At 55.5% G+C, this 20,631-nt stretch overlaps 2 protein-coding genes across 12 annotated transcripts in view; one reads left to right on the top strand and one right to left on the bottom strand.

Annotated features, from left to right (window-relative positions):
• The window catches only part of LOC145515138 (sialic acid-binding Ig-like lectin 14), a 26,751-nt gene extending 15,432 nt beyond the window's left edge, over nucleotides 1-11,319 (bottom strand). For all 6 annotated transcript variants that reach the window (XM_081514827.1, XM_081514829.1, XM_081514828.1 and 3 more), the window contains exons 1-2: nucleotides 10,886-11,319; nucleotides 740-952 (exon numbers count right to left, since the gene is read on the bottom strand). The gene's annotated coding sequence lies outside the window, so the exon portion shown is untranslated. The remainder of the gene's footprint in view (nucleotides 1-739; nucleotides 953-10,885) is intronic.
• On the top strand, nucleotides 11,192-20,631 carry SPACA6 (sperm acrosome associated 6). 6 transcript variants are annotated; one of them, XM_081514821.1, is made up of 10 exons: nucleotides 11,197-11,635; nucleotides 11,856-11,933; nucleotides 17,902-17,970; nucleotides 18,676-18,699; nucleotides 19,063-19,140; nucleotides 19,268-19,374; nucleotides 19,453-19,455; nucleotides 19,791-19,947; nucleotides 20,048-20,258; nucleotides 20,528-20,631. In XM_081514821.1, exons 1-10 carry the CDS (start codon nucleotides 11,419-11,421, stop codon nucleotides 20,559-20,561), a joined length of 978 nt encoding a protein of 325 aa, XP_081370947.1. In that variant the 5' UTR covers nucleotides 11,197-11,418; the 3' UTR covers nucleotides 20,562-20,631. The 6 variants fall into 6 exon arrangements, with proteins under 6 accessions (XP_081370943.1, XP_081370945.1, XP_081370947.1 ...); XM_081514817.1 differs by lacking the exon at nucleotides 19,453-19,455 and having other exon boundaries at nucleotides 11,192-11,635; nucleotides 18,508-18,699; XM_081514820.1 differs by lacking the exon at nucleotides 19,453-19,455.

Raw genomic sequence — 20,631 nt, 5'->3', positions numbered from 1 at the left:
TATCCCTGAGTTAGGAAGATCCCCTGGAGGAGGGCGTGGCAACCCACCCCAGTATTTTTGCCTGGAGAATCCCATGGACAGAGGAGTCTAGCGGGGTACAGTCCATGGGGTCACAAAGAGTCAGACATGACTGAGCAACTAAACAAGCAATCACAATTACTATTTAACATTCTCACTGTGGGGTTCTTGGTTATGAAGGAAACCAATTTGGGTTAACTTAAGCAAAAAGGGGGTTCATTCATAGGACACTGGGCAGCTGCCAGAGAGGATGAGAAAGCTAAAGTTCCAAATTAAGAAAATAGGTCAAACCCCAAGGGAACAATGGGAGGAGAATCATAGCCAAGTTTGCCAAGGGACAGCCTGGTTCAGTGCCAAGGCCATCAAAGGGTGCACAGGACCCTTCCTGACGTCTTTGCTGTTGTTGTATAGTCGGTAAGTCATGTCTGACTCTTTTGCAGCTCCATGGACTGTAGCCCACCAGGTTCCTTTGTCAATGGGGTTTTCCAGGCAAGAATACCGGAGTGGGTTGCCATTTCCTACTCCAGGGGATCTTCCCAATCCAGGGATCGAACTTGCATCTCCTGCATTGGCAGGTGGATTCTTTACCACTGAACCACTTGGGAAACCTCCTGAGGTCTTTATAGAGTCTCTGTGCAGACATCTGCATACTAGTCACTCAGTTTCAGGAAAAGCAAATATCTAGTCTTGAAGTCCTTGGTGGTAGGAAGTAGAATCTTACCCAATGATGGAATTTCCATTCAGTTCCCGGGTGCAAACATTGTTCTGAGAGTGTTCAGTTCAGTTGCTCAGTCGTGTCTGATTCTTTGCGACCCCATGGACTGCAGCAAGTCAGGCTTCCCTGTCCGTCACCAACTCCTGTAGCTTACTCAGACTCATGCCCATTGAGTCGATGATGCCATCCAACCATCTCATCCTCCTCTGAGAGTGCTGGCTAAATGCAATTATGAAACAGAACCAAATAAGAGGAATAAATACTGAGAGGACGTATCCTTATCATCTGCAGTTAGTTAGTATGATTACATACCTGGGACATCCAAAAAGTAACTGGAAATCTATTAGAAGCAATATGATAACTCATTAAGGCATCCTGTTATACTGGAAATCTATTAGAAGCAATATGATAACTCATTAAGGCATCATGTTATACCACAGTTTTTCCGCTTTAACACTATAGGTATTTGGAACTGGGCAATCCTTGTTCTAGGGGAGAGGGAAGGTGTTCTATAGGATATTTTGCAGCTTCTCTGTCTTCCACTCACTAGATGCCAGTAGCATCCCCCTCCCTGACTCAGCTGGGACAAACAAAAACGTCTCCAGCCTGTGCCAAGTGTCCCCTGGAGGGAGAACAAAATCACTCCCATTAGCAGCAGATTAATTCTTTGGTCAAATTCGATCACTTTCTTCCATTAAAAAATAATGGAAAATTATTTTTGTTCCACCTGGAATGACATTGTGTGTGGTGTGAGACAGGGATTTAATTTTACTTGTTGCTTCTTCATCAGATCTTAACTAGTGTATATAACTTATAGTTTACCAGCTCAAAGAACTTGATAAGTGAGCTCTATTTTTCTGTAAACTCTCTTGGACTTTCTAAGTAGGGGATCTTATCATCTGCAAATGATGACACTTTTGTCTTTTCATTTCTCACATTGACACTGCTTGTTTCAATTTCCTGTCTAGCTGCTTTTTCTGGCACTTCAGGAGCAATTATAATCATGTTAATAGTGAAACTCTGCCTCACTATTAACAGTAGCCAACGTGCGGAACAATCTAAGTGTTCATCAACAGATAAACAGATAAAGAAGATGTGGTATATACCCACAATGGAATACTGCTACTGCTTAGTCACTCAGTCATGTCAGACTCTGACTCCATGGACTGTAGCCCACCAGGCTCGTCTGTCCATGGAATTCTCCAGGCAAGAATACTGGAGTGGGTTGCCATTTGCTCCTCCAGGGGATCTTCCCAAGCCAGGGATCAAACCCAGGTCTCCTGCATTGCAGGCAGATTCTTTATCACTGAGTCAGCAGGGAAGCCCAGTGGAATACTACTCAGTAATAAAAAAAAGAGATGAAATGATGCCATTTGCAGCAACATGGATGGACCTAGAATTATCATACTAAGTGAAGTCAGTCAGACAAAGACAAATATCGTATGATATCGCTTACATGTGGAATCTAAAAAAGTCATACAAATGAACTTATTTACAAATGAGAAGTAGACCCACAGACATAGAAAACAAACTTATGATAACCAAAGGGGAATGGGAGGGATAAATTAAGGGGGTGGAATTAACACATACCCACTACTATGTATAAAATAGGTAAACAACAAAGACCTACTACACAGCACAGGGAATTGTATTCAATATTTTGTAATAATCTATAAGGGGAAAGATATAATTGAATCACTGTGCTGTACACCTGAAACTAACAAATTGCAAATCAACATTTCAATAAATTTTTAAAATATTTTAAAAGATGAAAAAATCTTAGATTCTAGTCATCTCTGTTAGGGGATCACAGATGAATGAATGAATGTTCTGATTGGCCCGTATTGGGTCACATGTCCAGGCTACATGTTTTGGGGAAAGGAGGAAGGGCATTTTGTTAGAACATTTTTGTTAGAGTCATCTGGAATGGGTTTCTCATGGGAAAGACAGACTCTATCACCAGAGGAAGGAGAAGTGGATGGCTGATGGGCTTGAAAAAACGATATCCACTACCACTCCAGTCTCCATGAACGTCAGAAGCATCTTCTCTCCCATTTGCTGAGATGTGAAGAGTGGGATAGTTGAAGGCCCTTCACCATTCAGATGACTAGAAGGCATGGCCATAGGGGAGAGAGAGAGGCTGTGGAGAAACCCTCCCTTAAAAACCACACCAACCCTCAACCCAGGAAAGAGTTAATAGTAGGAATAAGATCCGTCATCTTCTGGGGCTTCCCTGGTGGTCCATTGTTTGAGAATCCACCTGCCAATGCAGGATACATGGGTTTGATCCTTGGTCCAGGAAGTTTCCACATGCCACGAGGCAACTGGACCTGGGAGCCACAACTACTGAGTTTACACACCCATGCTCTGCAACGAGAGAGGCCACGGCAGTGAAAAACCTGCATACCGCAACTGGGGAAAGTCCTCATGCAGCAACAAAGACCCAGCACAGCCAAAAATAAAACATAAATTAAAAAATTTTTGTCATCTTCTTCCCACTCACTACCAGCCTACACGCACAGAAAAGGGGGCCCCCTCCCCAATTCCTAAAGTCCACTGGGGTAAATTGCCATTTGGGATTACTTAACGGCATGATGGGAGCACCTATTGCATTTGGATGGTCTGGTATTAATATTTTGGGTGATCTGCCGTCTGAGGATTATCGCACCTGCGGGGATTAAGCAGTGCTGTGGGGCACTGTCTTGAGTTTGGAAGCATTTGGTGATGGTGCTATAGGATTATGTCTGGTTTGGGCTTGATCCCTCCCATTGAAGGATTCTCTGCTATTTGGAAGTTCTCCCTCACCTTCGTGTCCCCATTGCTACAGCATTAATAAGCGAGTCCTTGATTCAGACCTACTTCAGGGCAGGTTGAAGTGTCTTTTCTCACAGTTTCTGTTCCAGGGAATTGCGGACGGCCTTGTGAAGGGCGGGGAGTTTTTATTTTCCATTGGCATGCTGTTCTAAAGGGATAATAGGAAAGGTGGAACTTATATCTCAGGAGTTGATGGGAATGGTGGTCGCCCTGTATTGCAGTGGGATAGGAATTATGGATATTGGGTATCAAGGACTGACAAGAACTGTGGTACTGTGTGTCAATGTCAGATGGGAGTGGTGGACCCTGAGTCTCAGGGGCTGATGGGAACGAACGGTGGATCCTGAGTCTCAGGGGCTGATGGGAACGAACGGTGGATCCCGAGTCTCAGGGGCTGATGGGAACGAATGGTGGGTTCTGAGTCTCAGGGGCTGATGGGAATGAAGGGTGGATCTTGAGTTTTAGAGATGTGTGGAAATGGCAGTACTTCAGTATTAGGTGTCAAGGGAGTTATGAACTCTGTATATCAAAGAACGATGGAAACAGTGCTTCCTATGAGTCACTAACAAATGGTAAAGGAGGCCTTATGCTTCAGGAAATAGCGGGAATTAAGTTCTTTCATCCCAGAACTTAGGCAAGTCTCAGCCTAACCCATAAACCACTTGTTATTCATCCATCTCTCCATTCATTCATTTGGCAAACGTTTTCCTGAGCCCTTCCTCTGAGCCACACCCTATGCTGAGTGATACTGAGGACATCGAGATGACTCAGACCTCCATGGTGCCTTCAGTGAACTCTCAGAGACAGACCCAGATGTTGAGAATCACCAAACAAGGGAATCGGGGCAAGTACAAGAAGGCAGAGGGCGGTGTGGTTTTTGTCCTGATATGAACACAGAGCATCTGAAGATGAGAACAGACTGACAGTCATTCTGGATGCCAAGTCAAGGTGTAGGGCCTGACAAAAGATCCTTTTATCAAGTGTGAATCCGTGTGCATGACTAGTCTAACCTGTGCTGGACAGCAATCCCAGGCAAACTGGACATTTTCACAGAGGCAGCCGGTCTCCAAAGAAAGGGCATAGAACGTGGACCGAGAGAGGCCTGGGTTCGAATCCTGGCTCTGCCATTCACTTTGTAAGCATGGGAAACCCACTATTCAGAACCTCAGTTCTCTCATCCTTACATGGAGATAAAACAATCCTTAAAAATAAGACTGCTGCTGCGAAGTCCCTGGTGGTCCAGTGGTTACGACTCCATGCTTCCAATGCAGGGGGCATGGACTTGATCCCCGGTGAGGGAACTAAGATCCCACAAGTAGCAGGGTGTGGCCAAAAAAACCCAAAAAAAGTTGACTGAGATAATGTATAACAAATACTCAGCCCAGAGACTGTCCTTAAGTAGACATTCAATAAAGGATTGCCAATTGTTATTATTCTTATCGTTAGTAATTAGTGACAAAATTTAAAGAACCTAGAAGTATTTATCAAATATCTGGGTCCAGAGGTTTCAGAGCATTGGAAGAAATCAGTTTTTAAAAAACAGTAATTTGTATATTCATAAGCATTAGTTTCTTTATGTGAAAAACCCCTCCTAGTTGATAACAAGTATGGATGAATACGGGTTTCCCAAGTGACACTAGTGGTAAAGAACCCGCCTGCCAATGAAAGAGACATAAGAGATGGGAGTTCAGTCCCTGGGTCAGGAATATCCCCTGAAGGAGGCCATGGCCACCCACTCCAGTATTTTTGCCTGGAGAATCCCACGGACAGAGGAGCCTGGTGGGCTACGATCCATGGGATCGAAAAGACTTGGACACGACTGCAGCGACTTAGCACACACACGGATGAATAAATTTATACAATGGAATACTACCGCTGTTTAATCACTAACTCGTATCCAGCTCTGTGTGACCACATGGACTGTAGCCTGCCAAGCTTCTCTGTCCATGGGATTTCCCAGGCATGAATACTGGAGTGGGTTGCCATTCCCTTCTCCAGGTGATCTTCCTGACCCAGGGATCAAACCCACATCTTCTACATTGGCAGGCAGATTCTTCACTGCTGAGCCACCAGGGAAGCCGTGGAATACTATACAGCCACTAAAATGAATGAGGTACCTCTAATAAGCTACTACATTGACATAGGAGGATCGTCAGGATATAGTGTTAAAAAAAAAAAAGGCAAAGCATAATATGATCCTACCTGGGGACAAAACAGAGGGGGCTAGTATAATACATGCGTGAAAGTGAAAGTCGCTCAGTCGTGTCCGACTCTTTGCAACCCCATGGCCTATACAGCCCATAGAATTCTCTAGGTCAGAATACTGGAGTGGGCAGCCTTTCCCTCCTCCAGAGGATCTTCCCAACCCAGGGATGGAACCCAGGTCTCCTGTATTGCAGGTGAATTCTTTACCAGCTGAGCCATAAGGGAAGCCCGATATACAAGTACAAAAGGGTATAATTCTTCTGGAAATATACATAAGAAACTGGTAAGCATGAGCTGTCCCCGGAGAGGAGTGGGTGGCCAGGGACAGGGCATGAGGAGACTATTTTGCACTGTTGGAACCCCAGGACCCTACACTCACCACTGTCTCAATATGTCCTCTAGCCCCTAATGTCCACTAGGTCCCAATCGGCACACAGCACCTGCCCTCTTCTGCACCCCCTTCTCCCTTCTGGTTCCCCATCCAGAACAACTCCTGTCCCTGCAATTTCAGGGCCAGACTTCTGGTTGTTGTATGTTCATCACCTCTTCCATCCTCATTACCCTCCTCACGTTCTCTGTCCCACCCCCTCCTCTGGGTCCCCAGGGTCCCAGCCTAGGATCAAGCAACCACCTCAACAGCCTCCAGGAGTCTCTTCCCCCCAACTCATCCCTCACAGGCCCCAGAGGGATCGCTCTGACACCCCAAATCTGACCCTGCCCCTCCCTTTGCTCCCAGACACCCACATGGGAAAGTTCCCCGCCCCCGGCCAGCCAAGGGCTGGGCCCCGGGCCCCGCCCACCACCTCAGCCTCCTGTTGCAGGCTCCTGAGTTTCCATCAGACTTGACCGCCTGCCCTTCTCCCAGAATCGCCCCCTGGTTTCCTTTGGGCCTCTGCTTCAGCTGTGCTCTCCGCCTGCGACGCCCTTACGGCCGCCTCTCTCTCTCTCTCACAATTCAGATCTAACTTCTCCTAGTTCTTGGAGGTCACAACCACCGCCTTGTCTGGAGGCCCTTTCGGCTGTCGCCAGCTGAAAGGATTCCTGCCCCCTACCCCGGGGCTCCCACAAGCCGCTGGTCCCTCCCTTCGTCATACCCCGATCGCCCAGGATTGGAACTGTCTGCGTCTGGGTCTGTCTCCTCCATCAGACTGTGAGCTCCGTCTGCAAGGGCAGATCTGGGTCTGATTCACCTTTCTGTCCCCCAGTGGGTGGGTGGGTGGAGAGACCGAAGCGGAGGGAGGGGAAGGAGGCTGGGAGAGCAGAAAGGGGGAGCCAGAGTGGGGAGAGGAGAAGACCCTGATGTTGGGGGGGGGCGTGATGTAAAGAGAAAGAGAGACGCGGAGACGGAGACACAGGGGCGGGGCGAGGGGGAAGCACAGGGCTAGGAGGAGGCAGGCAGAGTGAAGGAAAGGGAGGAGAGGTGGAGGGGACGAAAGAAAGCGGAGAGCAGAGACCCAGCCGCGGCCAAGGGAGGAGGGAGGGAGGGAGGAGCGGGAGCGCCGCCGGCTCACCCTGCCGCCTCCCGGCCCCTTTTGTCCCTTCCCTCCTCCCTGCGTCACGCTCCCCGGCCCGGCCTCCCCGCCCCGCTCGCTCCCCCGCCCCGCTCCCTCCTCCCCGAGGCTGGATGGAATTTTTTCCCCTGGACCGGGGCCAGCTCCGGGGCAGGGGCGGGGCGGGGGGGGGGCGGTGCGGTGGTGGTGGTGGCGGCCAGGCCGGACTGGGCCAGGCGGTGGGGAGGGGCCGGGCCGGGGGCCCCCTGGGGAGGGGGCTGGTCCGGCGGGGTCCCGGGCGGGGGAGCCGAGCCCGCAGAACCGGGAGGAGGCCCAGGCCGGAGGGAGTCGGGGAGGAGGGAAGAAGGATGGCGGGGACGCCGGGAGGAAGGGGAGAGGCCGTCGGGCGGCGGAGGCGGGGAGAGTATGGGGAGCTGGCGGCGGCGGCGGCGGCAGCGGGGCCCGGTTGGGCCCGGCCCCGGGGGGCTGTCCGCCGAGACCCTTCCCCCGACGCGGGAGCAGTGGAGCCGTGAGTCTGCGGAGAGGGAGGGGCGTGGGACCCGGGGCCCGGACTCCAGGGTCCCTAGATTTCTGGGTTCCTGGGGGGGTCTGGGGACCCAGAGTCCCGAATCCTTGGAGGTGGGGACTGGGGGGCCTGGATTCCGGGGTTCAGGAGGAGGAGCGGGCCAGGAGCACCTCCGGGATTCCACTGGGAGGGTAGAGATGGGGCTGGGGTAACTAGCGAGGCTCGGAGCCGGAGGAGACTCGGGAGGGATGCCCTCCCGCACCCTCAGGGGAGCTCGAGGGAGAGGCTGGCTCTGGAGGTGCCTCTGGCCGCGGAAGGGTTAACGTCTGGCTGGAGGGGCGGGGGAGGGGCAGGGAAGGGGCTGCGGGGCTTCGAGGGGTCAAGGGTGAGCCGTGCCAGTGGGAGGGGGCTGCAGAGGAGGAGGGAGGTTGTCTGGGCTGCCAGACAGGCCAGGGTCAGCGGCGGGGGCAGGGGATGTCTGGCGCAGGAGAGGCCCAGGGTCCAGGCTCCCTTGGGGACCGGGATTCCAGGCCCCGGCCCCCTCCTCCCTCAGACCTGGGAGTCCGCGACCCGGCCCCTCCCGCAGAATTCCAGCTTCCGAACCCCCAGGCCCCTTTTTTAGCCCCGGACCCTGGAGTCTGGGCCTCCAGCCTCTTCTTCCCTCAGCTCTTGGCGGGGAGGGACGGGGGGCGGATCCACATTCCAGCTCCCCGATTCTCCACGAAAGCCCAGAGTTCGGGCCCCCAGACCCTTCCTCCCCGAACCCAGGCGTCCCCACCTCTTCTTTGGCCCCAGCTGGAGTCCAGCCCTCTGGGGGTTAAGGGGGAGGGGCCACTGGTTGCCATGGTGCCAGACTGTTTGGGTCTGCTCTCTGACCCTTGGGGGCTCCCCAGGGTCTGCGGGGAGGGGGAGGGGGGCCCAGACCTGGGCGAAGTCCTGCGCCAACCCTTTCCCCGGATCGGGCCTGCGGGCCGGGGGAGTCCGCGTCTCCACCGAGGCCCCCGTTCGGTGACCTTGAGCAGGTCCTGACCCACACCCCGGCCCTCCCCTCTCTGGGGGCCTCAGTTTCCCCGGGAGAGGCGTGCCGGAGCCGCCGGGCGATGCGGCGGCCCCGCGAACCCTGAGGACGCTCGGCTTCCCTCGGCTCGCACCCCCTCCCCAGGCCCCCGGCAGCCCCGGGGCATGCTGGGAGCCCGGGCCTGGGCTCCGGGCCAGGTGGGGGGGGCCGGGGGGGCGGGGGCCGCCTCCTCCCTTCCCCTTCCTCCCCACCTTGGCCCGGCTCGCGCCCCCGCCGGAGGGTCGGGGAGGCCGGGAAGGAGGGAAGCGGGATGCGAGCGGGGTCCGCGGACCCGTCCCTGGGCACCCCCCCGCCCTTCCCCCCGGCCTCCCCCGCCCCTCCGCGCCTCCCCGCCTCCCCAGCAGGTCGCTACCCCGGCCCTGGGCCCCAGCGCGAACCACCCCCACCCCACCCCCAGCTCCAGACCTGGCTCCGAGCTGCGGCGAGGGGGAGGGAGAGAAGGAAGGAGAAAGGGGGGGGGAGGGAGGCGAGAGACCCGGGAGGGAGAGAAGGAGAGAGAGAGAGAGAGAGGCAAGGAGGGAGACGGAGGGGGAGAAGGAGGCCGGGAGATGGAGAGACGGGGGAGGGAGGCAGGCAGGGGGAAAAAAGGGGGGGAGAGGAGAGTGAGACGGGGAAATCGAGGGAGAGACGGGAGGAGAGGGACAAAGACTGAGGGAGGGGGGCGGAGCAGGGGAGGGGGCAAGACAGGAGGGAAAGGGAAAGAAGCAGAAAAGAGGAGAGGAGAGCGAGCGAGGCGGGGGAGGGCGGAGAGACACGGCCTGAGAAAGGCCCCTGCGAGCCGGGGACGGCCGCGCGCGGCGGGAGGCGCGGATGGGCAGTGCAGAGCCGGGGAGGAGCTCAGGGAGGCTGCAGGAGATGGGGACCAGGTGAGGCCGAGGGCGAGTGAGCGGCCGCGCAGGGAGAGAGCGGGCCGGACCGGGAGAGAGGACCGGGAACATGGAGCTGGAGCGGCAGACGGCGGGAGCGAGACCGCCGGAGCTCTGGACCGAGGCGGAGGTTCTCAGGTGCACACTCTCAGCCCCGGGCTGGGGAGGGCGGGCGCTAGGCCCTCTTGCCTGGAAGGCCTGGCCCCTCCCACTCCTCCCTCCCCAACCCCCCCACCCCACCCTACGGCTGGCTGGGGCTCAGCCTTCCCACCTGCGAAATGGGGGTGCCGATGGCACCTCGCGCTCCGCCTGAGATATGACACAGGCCTGGGGCGGCATCCGCGTGCAGGCATCCCAGCTGTCAGTGTGGTACTTGATGAGAGGCCAAAAGCAGGGGTGAGAGAGGAGCAAATACCCATACAGGCTTTCACGGGTTTATAGCCCCTGGGCGGCCTCCGCCCCGCTCCCGGATTTCCGATTATCTGACAGGTAGGGAGGGAGGGAGGGAGCTGGCCCAAGTGGCCAAACTCTGAAACTGTTGAGGTTCCCTCGGACCTGGGATCCAGGAAGCCGGGCTGCGTCTTCTCCAAAGGAGGCAGGCCTGGCTGGATTCCCGGGTCCGAGGGGGGGCCGGGGGCCTGGCCTCCTGGGTCCCCTAGGGAGAAGAGGGGCTTGAGGACTTGGACTTTTGAATCTCAGGGAGAAGTGGGGGCTAGGGGGCCTGGATTCCGGGGACCTTCGGGGAGGAAGGGGCCGAGAGACTGACTCCTGGGTTCCTTGGGGAGGAGGGGGCCGGGGGCCCGGATTCCTGGGTCCTGGCACCCACCCGTAGAACCGACCTTGCGGGGCCTTCGCCGCACACAAGCTCGTGTCTGTGGGTCCGTGTCGGGGGCTCACCATCGCGGCTGGGGCCTCCCCGGCCCTCCCCGCCCTCCCTGGCCCCCGTCTGTCCGTCCATCCGTCTGTCTGTCCACCTGCCGCGCCCCCCGGGCTGAGGTAGGAGGTTGTATAGTTGAGGAGGACACCCACGGAGATCACTATACGGCCTCCTAGCTTTCCCCAGGCTGCGCCCTGCACGGGACGGCCCGGCGGGGACCCCTGGACCCCGGTCCCCTGCCCCACCCGGAGAGAAGCTGGGCTGTCCCTCCTGTCCCCGTCCCTTTCCTTTCTTGCCTTTCCCTCAGAGAGTTTCTCTCCCATCCGGAAATCTCTGCTTGGCTTTCTCTGTCTCTCCATCTCCACTGGGTCTCTGTGCAGTGGCCTCTGAAACTCTGTCTCCATTAGTCTCTTATGGTGCTTTCTGGATCTCTGACCTCCCGATGTCTCTCTGTGGCCCAGTTTCTGTCTTTCGGGCCATCACAGTGTCTCTGTGCCATGTTTATTTCTCCGGCACCCCTCCCAAGGGCCTGGCAGGCCCCCCAACAGTGCACTGCCGGCCTCTGCGTCCCTGAGACCCTTTAACCTGTGAGGACGTCCAGGGTCACAGGTGAGGTTCTTGGGAGCCTGGCGTCCGGCCCAACCACCAGCCTGGGGCTTGCCGGCCCAACCCCATGTCCCCTTCCTCCCTGAAAACCCGCACTGGGGAGTCTGACATTGGATTGGTGACTGAGACCTGACCTCTGACCCCTGCATCCTGAGCCCCTCCCCCGCACCACAGTGACCTCACAAAAGTCACCAGCTTCTCCCCCAGGCCGCCACCCTCCGCCATGGCCTGGCTGGCCCCTTGGAGAGCCGTCCTGCCCTCCCTGGTGGCCCTTGCGGTGGTCTTCGGGGCCTCAGCCTGGGCCTGTCTCCTCTGCTTCACATCTTACGAGGAGCGCCTCCAGGTTTGCCAGATCTTCGCAGGCCTGGACAGCCCCGACCTCGGGAAGTGTGAGGAGGCCTTCGAAGATGCCTTTAAGGGGCTGCTGGACACTGAGATCAGTGAGGAGACTGCCCCCCCTCCCCAGCATCCTCGAGGGGGGGTGCCCGGGGGTAGGCGGAGGGAGGGACCCGAGAGGCCTGGAGAGACTGAGAGGGACAGAGATGCAGAGATGGGAGAATGGAGACTTGGGGAGCAGAGATCGGAGATGGAGGGATGACCACCTCGGGGACGTGGTGCCGGGGGAAGTGGTTCCCCCTAGCCCTTGCCTCCCACCGCCAGACTACGAGGAGAGGGGCCAGCTGCACGATGCCTTCACCCAGATGACCCACTCCCTACAGGAGATGGCTGCCGCCCAGGGTGAGTGGGGCGGGGTCCGCAGCGGTGGGAGATGGATGTCTGAGCCTTTGGGGGGCGGTGTGGGGGAGGGAGGAGAAAGCCCAGAACGTGACTGTGATCTTGATGGTAGGAAGCCGAGGGAGCTGGGTGACCTTGTCAGGGAGCAGAGACGAGCAGGGCCTGGTGGATTCAGTGCAGAAGGAACTTAGAGTCTGAAGCCAGTGGGGCTCGGGGAGGTGAAAGCCTGCCCTCCCTGTGTGGCTTGCCCTGTCCCTGGCTATGAGATTCTGGACGCGGCACTGCCCCTGTCCCCAACTTCGGGCCTCAACTTACCCATCTGAGAAATGGGACAAGCGCTTTGCCTTCCAGCAAGGCGTGGGAACTCAGTGAGACGGAGAGGGCTTCAGCATGGAGACAGACTTCAGGGAGAAGAGCTTCCTCTAGGATTAAAACACACGTGTTCCCTACAGTTAACAAAGTGATTCCACATCTTTGACCTGTGGAGGCTATCAGGGGGCCTGGAAGACAGGTGGGAGCAGGGAGGGAGAGGATCACTGGGGAGACAGGCACATGTGACAACCTTGAGGGAGTGAGTCACATGCTCTGGAGAAACGCATGCGTGTGACAGTGCGGAGGGACCACAGGGCTGGGGTGACCCTCGTGGCCAAGGGGCAGTGTGAGCAGTGATCACAGCAGGCCCCTGTGGTCACGTGACACAGGATTCCCCCCACCCTCCCACCCCCACACGCTGGAGACTGGAACCAGGCAGTGGGAGCGTTCGTGGCCGTGGCCGTGGTCTGGGGGCTCCGCACTTATTTCTACATCTCGGTTCTATTAGTTCTTTTGCTTCCTACTCTTGGCTCCGAGCTTTTTGACAAACATGATCCCCAAACGTGAGGAGGTTCCCATCCATCCAGGGGGCTCCCAGGGCAGGGGAGGGGGTGTGCAGTGTGGAGAATCAGCTGCAGATTCCCCAGGGAGAGCTGAGGAACTCAGAGCTGGGGGTGGGGGGTGGGGGGAGAATTCAGGGAGATGCTCTCCTCCCTTACGTCAGAAGGTTTCGAAAAGAGCAGAAACAAGTCCTGCTCTGGGTGCGGAAGACCCCAGAGGGCAGTGTGTGGGACCAACTGGAGCAGGGGAGGGAGTGGAGGCTGGGAGGCCCGGGGTGGAGGCTGTGGTGAAGGAGGCCAGACCTGCGGCGGGGAATCTGTGAAGGTGGAGAAGAGATGACCGGGCCTAGGTCTGATGAGCTGTTCAGGGAGAGGGGAAGAGGAGGGTTAGGGACCGTGTGCCGGGTCTGGCCCTGTGCCTGAGTGGGCAGTAGTCATCTCTGAGATGAGGGAGTCTGGGAGGAAGAGCAGGAGAAGGGGTAGATGGCGAGCTGGGTGAGGATGTAGTGACTGCAAGGGGCCTGGGGGACATCCAGGGTTCGACTGGGAGTCAGGGAGATTTGAGACTGTCCCAAAGGAGCAGGACTGTGAGCTGGGGAAGGGCAGGGTCAGCTCAGGGTGTAGAAAGATCCTCGGGGGCCACATGGAGGATGGACTGGAGGGAGAGTCTGAAGGCCGGGAGAAGCTGGGGCTTTACGTTCCACGGGTATTTATTGACTGTGCCAGGAACACCACCAGGGACATGGTTGTGACCCAAACTGCAAGCCACCTGCGCTCAGGTTGCTTGCATTGATTATTAAATGCAATCAGTGAAATGCCATAGATGTCAGTTGGTGATCCATGCTATGGAGGGAAACAGAAGTGAGGAGGGAAAGGGAGGTGACCAGTGGGGTGATCGTTTTACTAAACAGGTTGATCAGGGGAAGTGCAAATGAAAAGATCCAGTTGTGCAAAGACTGGAATGAGGGGAACAGAGAGAGCTGTGCAGGTGACCTGGGGAGAGAGCTTCCATGTGGCGGGAAGAGCCAGTGCAAAGGCCCTGGGGCCAGTGGGGCTGGAGTGGACCATGTAGGCCAGTGGTTCTCCAGCCCCACAGTGTATGTCAGAATCTCCTGGGACCTTATTAAAATGCAGGCTCCTGGGCCCCACCCTCTGTTTCTGACGCTTAGGTCTGAGGTGGGGCCCAGAAATGGACATTGTTCCCAGGTGCTGCTGCTGCTGTTCTGGGAACACACTTTGGGAACCGCTAGGGTGTGTCCTCGAGCCAACTTCAGCCAAAGGACCCCTCTTTCCAGCTCATACCCAATGATCACTTCAGCTCTTGCTCTTGATGTGGGGAAACGCTTTGGAGGATTTTACAGGAAGGAGGGGTTCTGACTAAGGCCATGTGGGTCAAGGCCAGAAGCAGAAAGCCCAGGGAGGAGGTGGTCAGTGGTGACTTGAGCCTGTTGTGATGGTTGGTGGGGGCTGAGATGAACCTGCCCCTTGCATGGAAGATGCTGCAAAGAGTGATTTATATTAATAATCCTCCTAAAGGATGTCCTTGTACCGGCCCTGTGAGGTGGAGTTTTATAGCCCCATTTTCCAGATGGGGAAGTTGGGGCGCCCCTGGATGGACCCAGGGGATGTCTGGACCAAACGTATGTAGGGTGATGGGGATGGGAAGAATCAGGACGACTCCTGGGTCTCTCCCGAATGGAAGCCCTGAGAGCTTGACTCAGAGTAGCTCCCAGTGGTGGCTAGTGACACTGTTAGTGTGGTGTTGAGGAGGGCAATGTGTGTACCACAGATAGTGGCCACACATGGAGGCTCTGGAGTTTGGCCACATGGGTTCCAATCTAGCTGTGTGACCTTGGGCCAATTTCCTAACCTCTCTGTGCCTGGGTTTCCCCATCTCAGATTAGGGGATGATAATGCTAGTAGTTGATTTCTGTAACACAGACATTATCCCATTATGGTCATTAAATGTTACCTAGCACGTAGTTTGGGAAGAGGAGGCTTTTATATTGTATGACATTAAATACTCACCACCAATTCTGTGAAGTAGACACCGATATTGTCCCCATTTTATGAGTGAGGAAACCAAGGATCAGGAAGGTTAAATACCCAGCCAAGGTCACATAGGGAGGAGTACATGTGATGGGTAGCACGGAAGTGAGACAGGTTTGCGCATAGTTGGAAGAGACAGGACTCAAACTCAGGTGATCAGCAAGTTGAGGCTCCCAATGAAGCACCTCTCTGGGGGAGACTTTATAACTCATGCCCCTTTGTGGTTAACACAAGCCTGCCTCTTGCCCCTTTGGACATTTCACTCCATCCCTACTTTACTCCCATGCTTCTCCCCTGCCCCATGGCTGACTTGGTATATTCCACACACCCTCCCCCGAGAGTCATTTGGTTTGGCCCATAGATATTCCTTAGCGGCCTTCTCCAACATCATCCTGGCCTCTCATTTGAGCATGCTGCTCGGACCACATCCTTCTGACCATCCTGCCATCACCGGACCACATCTCCTGCTTGCCACGTGGCCAAGGAGAGACTGCTAAGTCCTTGACCCCTCATTTTGCACCTGCTTCCTGGCTTCAGAGCCCCCCTCTCTCCAGCTTCTACCATCACTTCTATGATCATTACTTCATCCAGATTCTTATCAGAATCCTCAATTCCCTCCCTTTATGTATGGTTTAACCTAAGGTTAAAACCTGCAATGTCTTAAGCAAGGTAGAAGTTTATTTTTTCCATATAAAAGAAGTCTTGAGGTAGGTACTTAAGACTGGTATGGCAGCTCCATTTTCCTGGGAACTCAGTACCCTTCCAGCTTTCTGCCTTACCATCCTAGGGTATACTACTTATCCTCATGGTCCCATATAACTGCTAGAGCACCAGCCATCAAATCTAAGTTTCAGGCAACAGGATGAAAGAAGGGGAAAGAGGCCAATAAAATGGCACCATATCTCTTTTAAGGCTACTTTCTGTGACTCACACATCACACTCAAACTTACTTTTCAACCATCAGAACTTGGACATATGACCACAGCTAGGTCATATGACCACAGCTAGCTGCAATGGAGGTTGGGAAATGTAGTCTTTTAGCTGGGGCAGGGTGAGGGTGCTTTCTCAGCTGAAACGTGGTGATATGTTATTAAGGAGAATATAGGTATTTTGAGGCAACTGGCAATCCCTGTGTATTAGTTTGCTAGGGCTGCTGTAACAAAAAAACCAGAGACTGGGTGGCTTAACTAAAAGAAGTTTATTTGCTCACAGTTCTGGAGGCTAGAAGTCCGGGATAAAGATGTCAGTGTCAGCAGGGTGGGTTTCTTCTGAGGCCTCTCTCCTTGGCTTGCAGAATGACTGTCTTCCCTCTGTGTCTGTGTCCAGATTTCCTTCTCTTCCAAGGAAATCAGTCATGTTGTGTTAAGGCCCACCCAAAAAAACCTCCTTTTAATGTCATTACCTCCTTAAGATTCCATCTCCAAACACAGTTACATTCTGAAGGACTAGGGCTTAGGACTTTACCGTATGAATTTGGAAAAGACGAAATTCAGCCCATAGCACCCCGCCACATGAGCACTGGTGGCTCAGTGGTAAAGAATCTGCCTGCAGTGCAGGAGACACAGGTTCAATCCCTGGGTGGGAACATTCCCTGGAGAAGGAAATGGCATCCCGTCCAGTATTCTTGCCTGAGAAATCCCATGGACAGAGGAGCACAGCAGGCTACAGTACACGGGGTCACAGAGTTGGACCTGACTTAGCGACTAACTAACTAACAACAACAAAACCCTGCCACATTTCTGACTTCCAAAACCACCTCCACCTGTAAATCATTGCAGCCATCCACTTTGAGAAAGTCCCCAAACTTTTTTTTTTTTTTTGAAGGCCATTACATGGTGAAAACTCAAACATCCATAAGAGCAGAGAACATAGAAAGAGTGAAAGAGGGGTAGAAATGAAGAGACTGGGAACTCTGGAAAAGTGGGTGTGTGCCCTGTCTAAAGTGGGTGGCTGCTGCTGAGTTCCAGCCAACTGCTGCCTCATGGAAATACTGCCTCTGTTACAGCTCTTCCAGATTTCGTAAAGGGATGCCAAACATTTTATGTGACTTTTCCCAAACTTTATGTGACGGCAACTGGGTCATTTTTTAAAAACACTTTCCGGGCCAAATATAATACATCCAGCAGATGGATTGTGGCCCCAGGCTTCCAGCTGTGGTGCTCATTCCAGCTGAATCCTGGAATTCATTCTACACATACTTATTCCTAAGACTTGGGGCTCTTTGCTGGTTTCTGAGGACACAGCACTAAAGAAGGACTTGTTTGCTTACTCAAGAGACAGTCTTAAATGCTATGTATATGTGAATGTATGTATTTGCAAACTGGTGAGAGCTTTGAATGGAACCGATGGGGTACTGTTAGAGACAAAAATAGGGGACTGGATTAAATTAGATTTGTGGTCAGGGAAAACCTCTAAAGAGGTGACATGAAGTATAGCAGGAAGGATGAGTAGGAGCAGGGGGAGAGGTGTGCTGGAAACTGAGGACAGTGTGTGCAAAGGCCCTGAGGTGGTAGAGAACATGATGCTTTCCTTATTAGGGGAAATGAATTGCAGGAGACTTAAGAGTTGCGGGTTCCATACATACCTGGGTCAGGAAGATTCCCCTGGAGGAGGACATGGCAACCCACTCCAGTATACTTGCCTGGAGAATCTCCATGGACAGAGGAACCTGGTGGGCTACAGTCTGTGGGGTCCCAAAGAGTCGGACAAGACTGAAGCAACTTAGCACGCAGAGAGGGAGACGAGACTAGGCCGGACCACACGGGGCCTCGTAGGCCATGGGAGAAAGTTGACCTTTATCCTCCCTTTTCTCCTTAACAAGATAACACAGATGCGGAGGGGTTCTGTCAGAGTGATTAGTCCAGAGGCAGCAGAAGGAGATTTGGGGGTGTGCCCACCATCCAGATAGATACAGTAGGAGGCTGTGGCATATACCAGAGACCTGGGGATAGCAGGGGCTGGGGGAGGGGCACAGACATGACGACATGGCTGTCGAGCTCCTGCAGGCTTGGGGAAGGGTCTTTACTACAAGGACTCCCTCTACCCCCCAGGGTCCTTTCGGGTTGCCTTTCTTCATGCCGCGGAGAAAATGCAGAAGATTATATTGCAGCTTAAGGAAGGTAAAATAGACTGTCTCCTTCCCCCAGACACAATTAGAAAAACCACTCCGGAGACCCCCATCCTCTCCCATCAAGCCAATCCCCCGGCCCGATCTCTGAGCCGAGCTTCCCTTGTGGGTCACTCTGGGCACAGCCTCTTACCCTGCTAGGACCACTCTGGGTCCGGCCCCGCCTCCGATGATGCAACATTACCTCTAGCTGGGACCGCTTTGTAGGACAGTCCTGTCCCAGACTAGCCCGGGCCTCTTCATGGATCTGTGTCTGACCCTGGGCACTCTGTGACAGGTTTCCTTTCCATCCGGGTCGTCTTAGTGGGCTACGTCCAGCCTGACCACACCTCTAATTGGGCCCCCTAATTAGGCTCTGTCCCCTCCGATGATCGCCCGAGATCTAGGCCCGTCCCGCTCGGTGGGATACACCGGGGCTGGACCTGCCTCCTGGGTGCGAACAGCAGGCATGGGCCTGACGTGTTAGTGGAATGCTACAGGGCTGGCAGGGTCCCCAGAAGTAGTACCGCAGGCCTGGCCCCGCCTACAGGTGGGAAGCTGCAGGCTTGGCCCCGCCCCTTTGGTGGAGCGCGGCAGACCTGGCTCTGGTCCCTTGAAGGAATGAATGCATCCGGCCCCGAAACGTTTCCTCTAGGGAAGTTTCAGGTGGGTACCTGCCGCGACTTACAGGGTGGTAACGCTTCTTCTCTGTCCGCAGTGCAGGCCTGCATTCCTCCCTGCGGTAAGCACGTCATTCAAAGCTCAGAATTGCGTGGGAAAGGGAGGTGGTAAGGGCCGAAACCTGGGACTCTCGGGAGAGTACGGGTGGCCTCTAATCCGAAGGGGCCAGTGCGAGCCCAGGAGAAGAGTAAGTAAACCAGGCATTGTTCACAAACCTCATGAAAGGCGGGTCCGAAAAAAAACCCAAGGCAAACCAATAGGGATCCTAGAGGCTGGAGAGCGGTGGGAGCTAGCCAATGAGCGCGGGGTCCAGAGTCTGTCCGGCAGGTAGAACCCAGGGAAGTTAAATAGACCTTATGGTGGCCGAAGGGACCCTGGCTAGGGGAGGCAGATGGACCCCAGACCCAACGTTCCCACCCCACAGGACTCCAGGAGGTCACCCGGCGTTTTCGCTGCCGCGGATGCTACTCTAAGGTCTGCGACCTCCCGCTTGACTGCCCAGGTGAGAGGCGTGGCCTTGAAGGGCGAGAAACCTGAAAAACTGGAAGAGAGGGCTGAGCGAGGAAGGGGCTGAGGTTGGGGGGTCGGATGTGGGCGGGCCGAGGTGGCGACGCGAGACCTGTCTTCAGTTCAGGACCTGACGGTGACTCGGGGTCGTCAGGCCATGTTCTCTTGCGCTGTGAACTTCCAGCTGCCTAAGGAAGAGATCACCTATTCCTGGAAGTTCGCAGGAGGTGTGAGTCGGGGCGGGGCCAGCGTGAAGGGCTTAGGAGGCGGTTTATGCTTCACTAGAGGATGGAGAGTCAGGAGGCAGGGAGTGGGATTCGAGGAGGCTCGGTCTAGACTCCTGTTCCGTGCAAGGGGACGGTCCCGGCATTTGGGGGTAAGGGTTAAAGCTCACAATGCAGTGACAGCGCCCACGGCTGGGTTATCCGTAGGGGTTTCAGGCGGGAGAGCAAACACTAGGCCCAGGAGGCGGAGTCAAGGCCTAGGGGGCGGGGCCATGCGTGAACGCTCGGCGAATAAGAGAGAGAGGCCGGAGCTCGGGGGCGTGGCCTGGATCGGGGGCGGGGCTTCACGTAGCGGTGTGGCGAGTCGGGGCGGAGCCGGCCGCCCTCGGCCTCTCGCCGTTTCAGCCCGAGCGTCCCGCAGCTCCGGACTCAGGACCCGACCTACTTCCGAGATATTCCGCGGGCCCAAGGTTATCTGGCGCGGATCCGGCCGGTGCAGCCCACGCACCGCGGGACCTTCTCTTGCGTGATCACGCACGACCAGCGCCCCCTGGCGCGCCTCTACTTCTTTCTCAATGGTGCGGGCCGGGCGGGGCCGTACGGCGGGGGCGGGGCCGCCGGGCGGGGCTGCGCGGCGGGGGCGGGGCTGGCGCCCGGCTGACGTGCGCGTCCCCGCAGTGACGGGCCCGCCCCCGCGCGGGGAGACCGAGCTCCAGGTCTCTTTTCGGGAAGTGTTGCGCTGGGTGCCGCAGGAGGCGGAGATGATCGAACCTTGGAGGCCCAGCCTGGGCGAGCTGCTGGCCAAGCCCGAGGCTCTGACGCTGGGCAATCAGTGCCTGCTCGCGGCCCTTGTGGCCTTAGCATCAGCCAGTGCGACCGTGCTGGCGTGGTGAGTCCCCGGGACCCCGGAGTCCCAGTCTCCGGTTCTCTCCTTACTCAGACTGGGACGTTTGGGTTTCTCAGCCCCTCCTCCCTCAGATCCGGAACTCCGAGTCACCAGCCTCCTCCTACTCAGGAGTCAGAACCCCCAGCCCCTGTTTTCTCAAATCCAAGAGTCCAAGCCCTATCACCCGCCTTTGGAACCTAGGCTCCAGGACCCAAATTTCTGGTCCCCAGCCTCTCCCCCCGCCACATACTAACATCTCCGTGTTTCCCCAGGATGTTTTTTCGATGGTACTGCAGCGGCAACTAAGAAAGGTATCTTTTTTTTTTCTTATCCTATTTTCATCCTTAAAATAAAAAATCTGTTTTTGCTCTCTCGA

Source organism: Giraffa tippelskirchi, chromosome 7 (assembly GCF_054371585.1).
Source record: "Giraffa tippelskirchi isolate mGirTip1 chromosome 7, T2T-mGirTip1v1.2.pri, whole genome shotgun sequence".
In the NCBI taxonomy this organism is placed as follows: Eukaryota; Metazoa; Chordata; class Mammalia; order Artiodactyla; family Giraffidae; genus Giraffa; species Giraffa tippelskirchi.
This window is presented reverse-complemented; position numbering and strand designations above follow the sequence as displayed.

Bases quoted from the DNA above. Each gene is read 5' to 3' on its own strand.
- SPACA6 (XM_081514816.1), top strand. From the start codon at position 11,419: ATGGCCTGGCTGGCCCCTTGGAGAGCCGTCCTGCCCTCCCTGGTGGCC. The intron at 11,934-17,901 runs GTGAGTGGGGCG...TCTACCCCCCAG, and splicing joins GGAGATGGCTGCCGCCCAGG to GGTCCTTTCGGGTTGCCTTT. The intron at 19,141-19,267 runs GTGAGAGGCGTG...ACCTGTCTTCAG, and splicing joins CCTCCCGCTTGACTGCCCAG to TTCAGGACCTGACGGTGACT.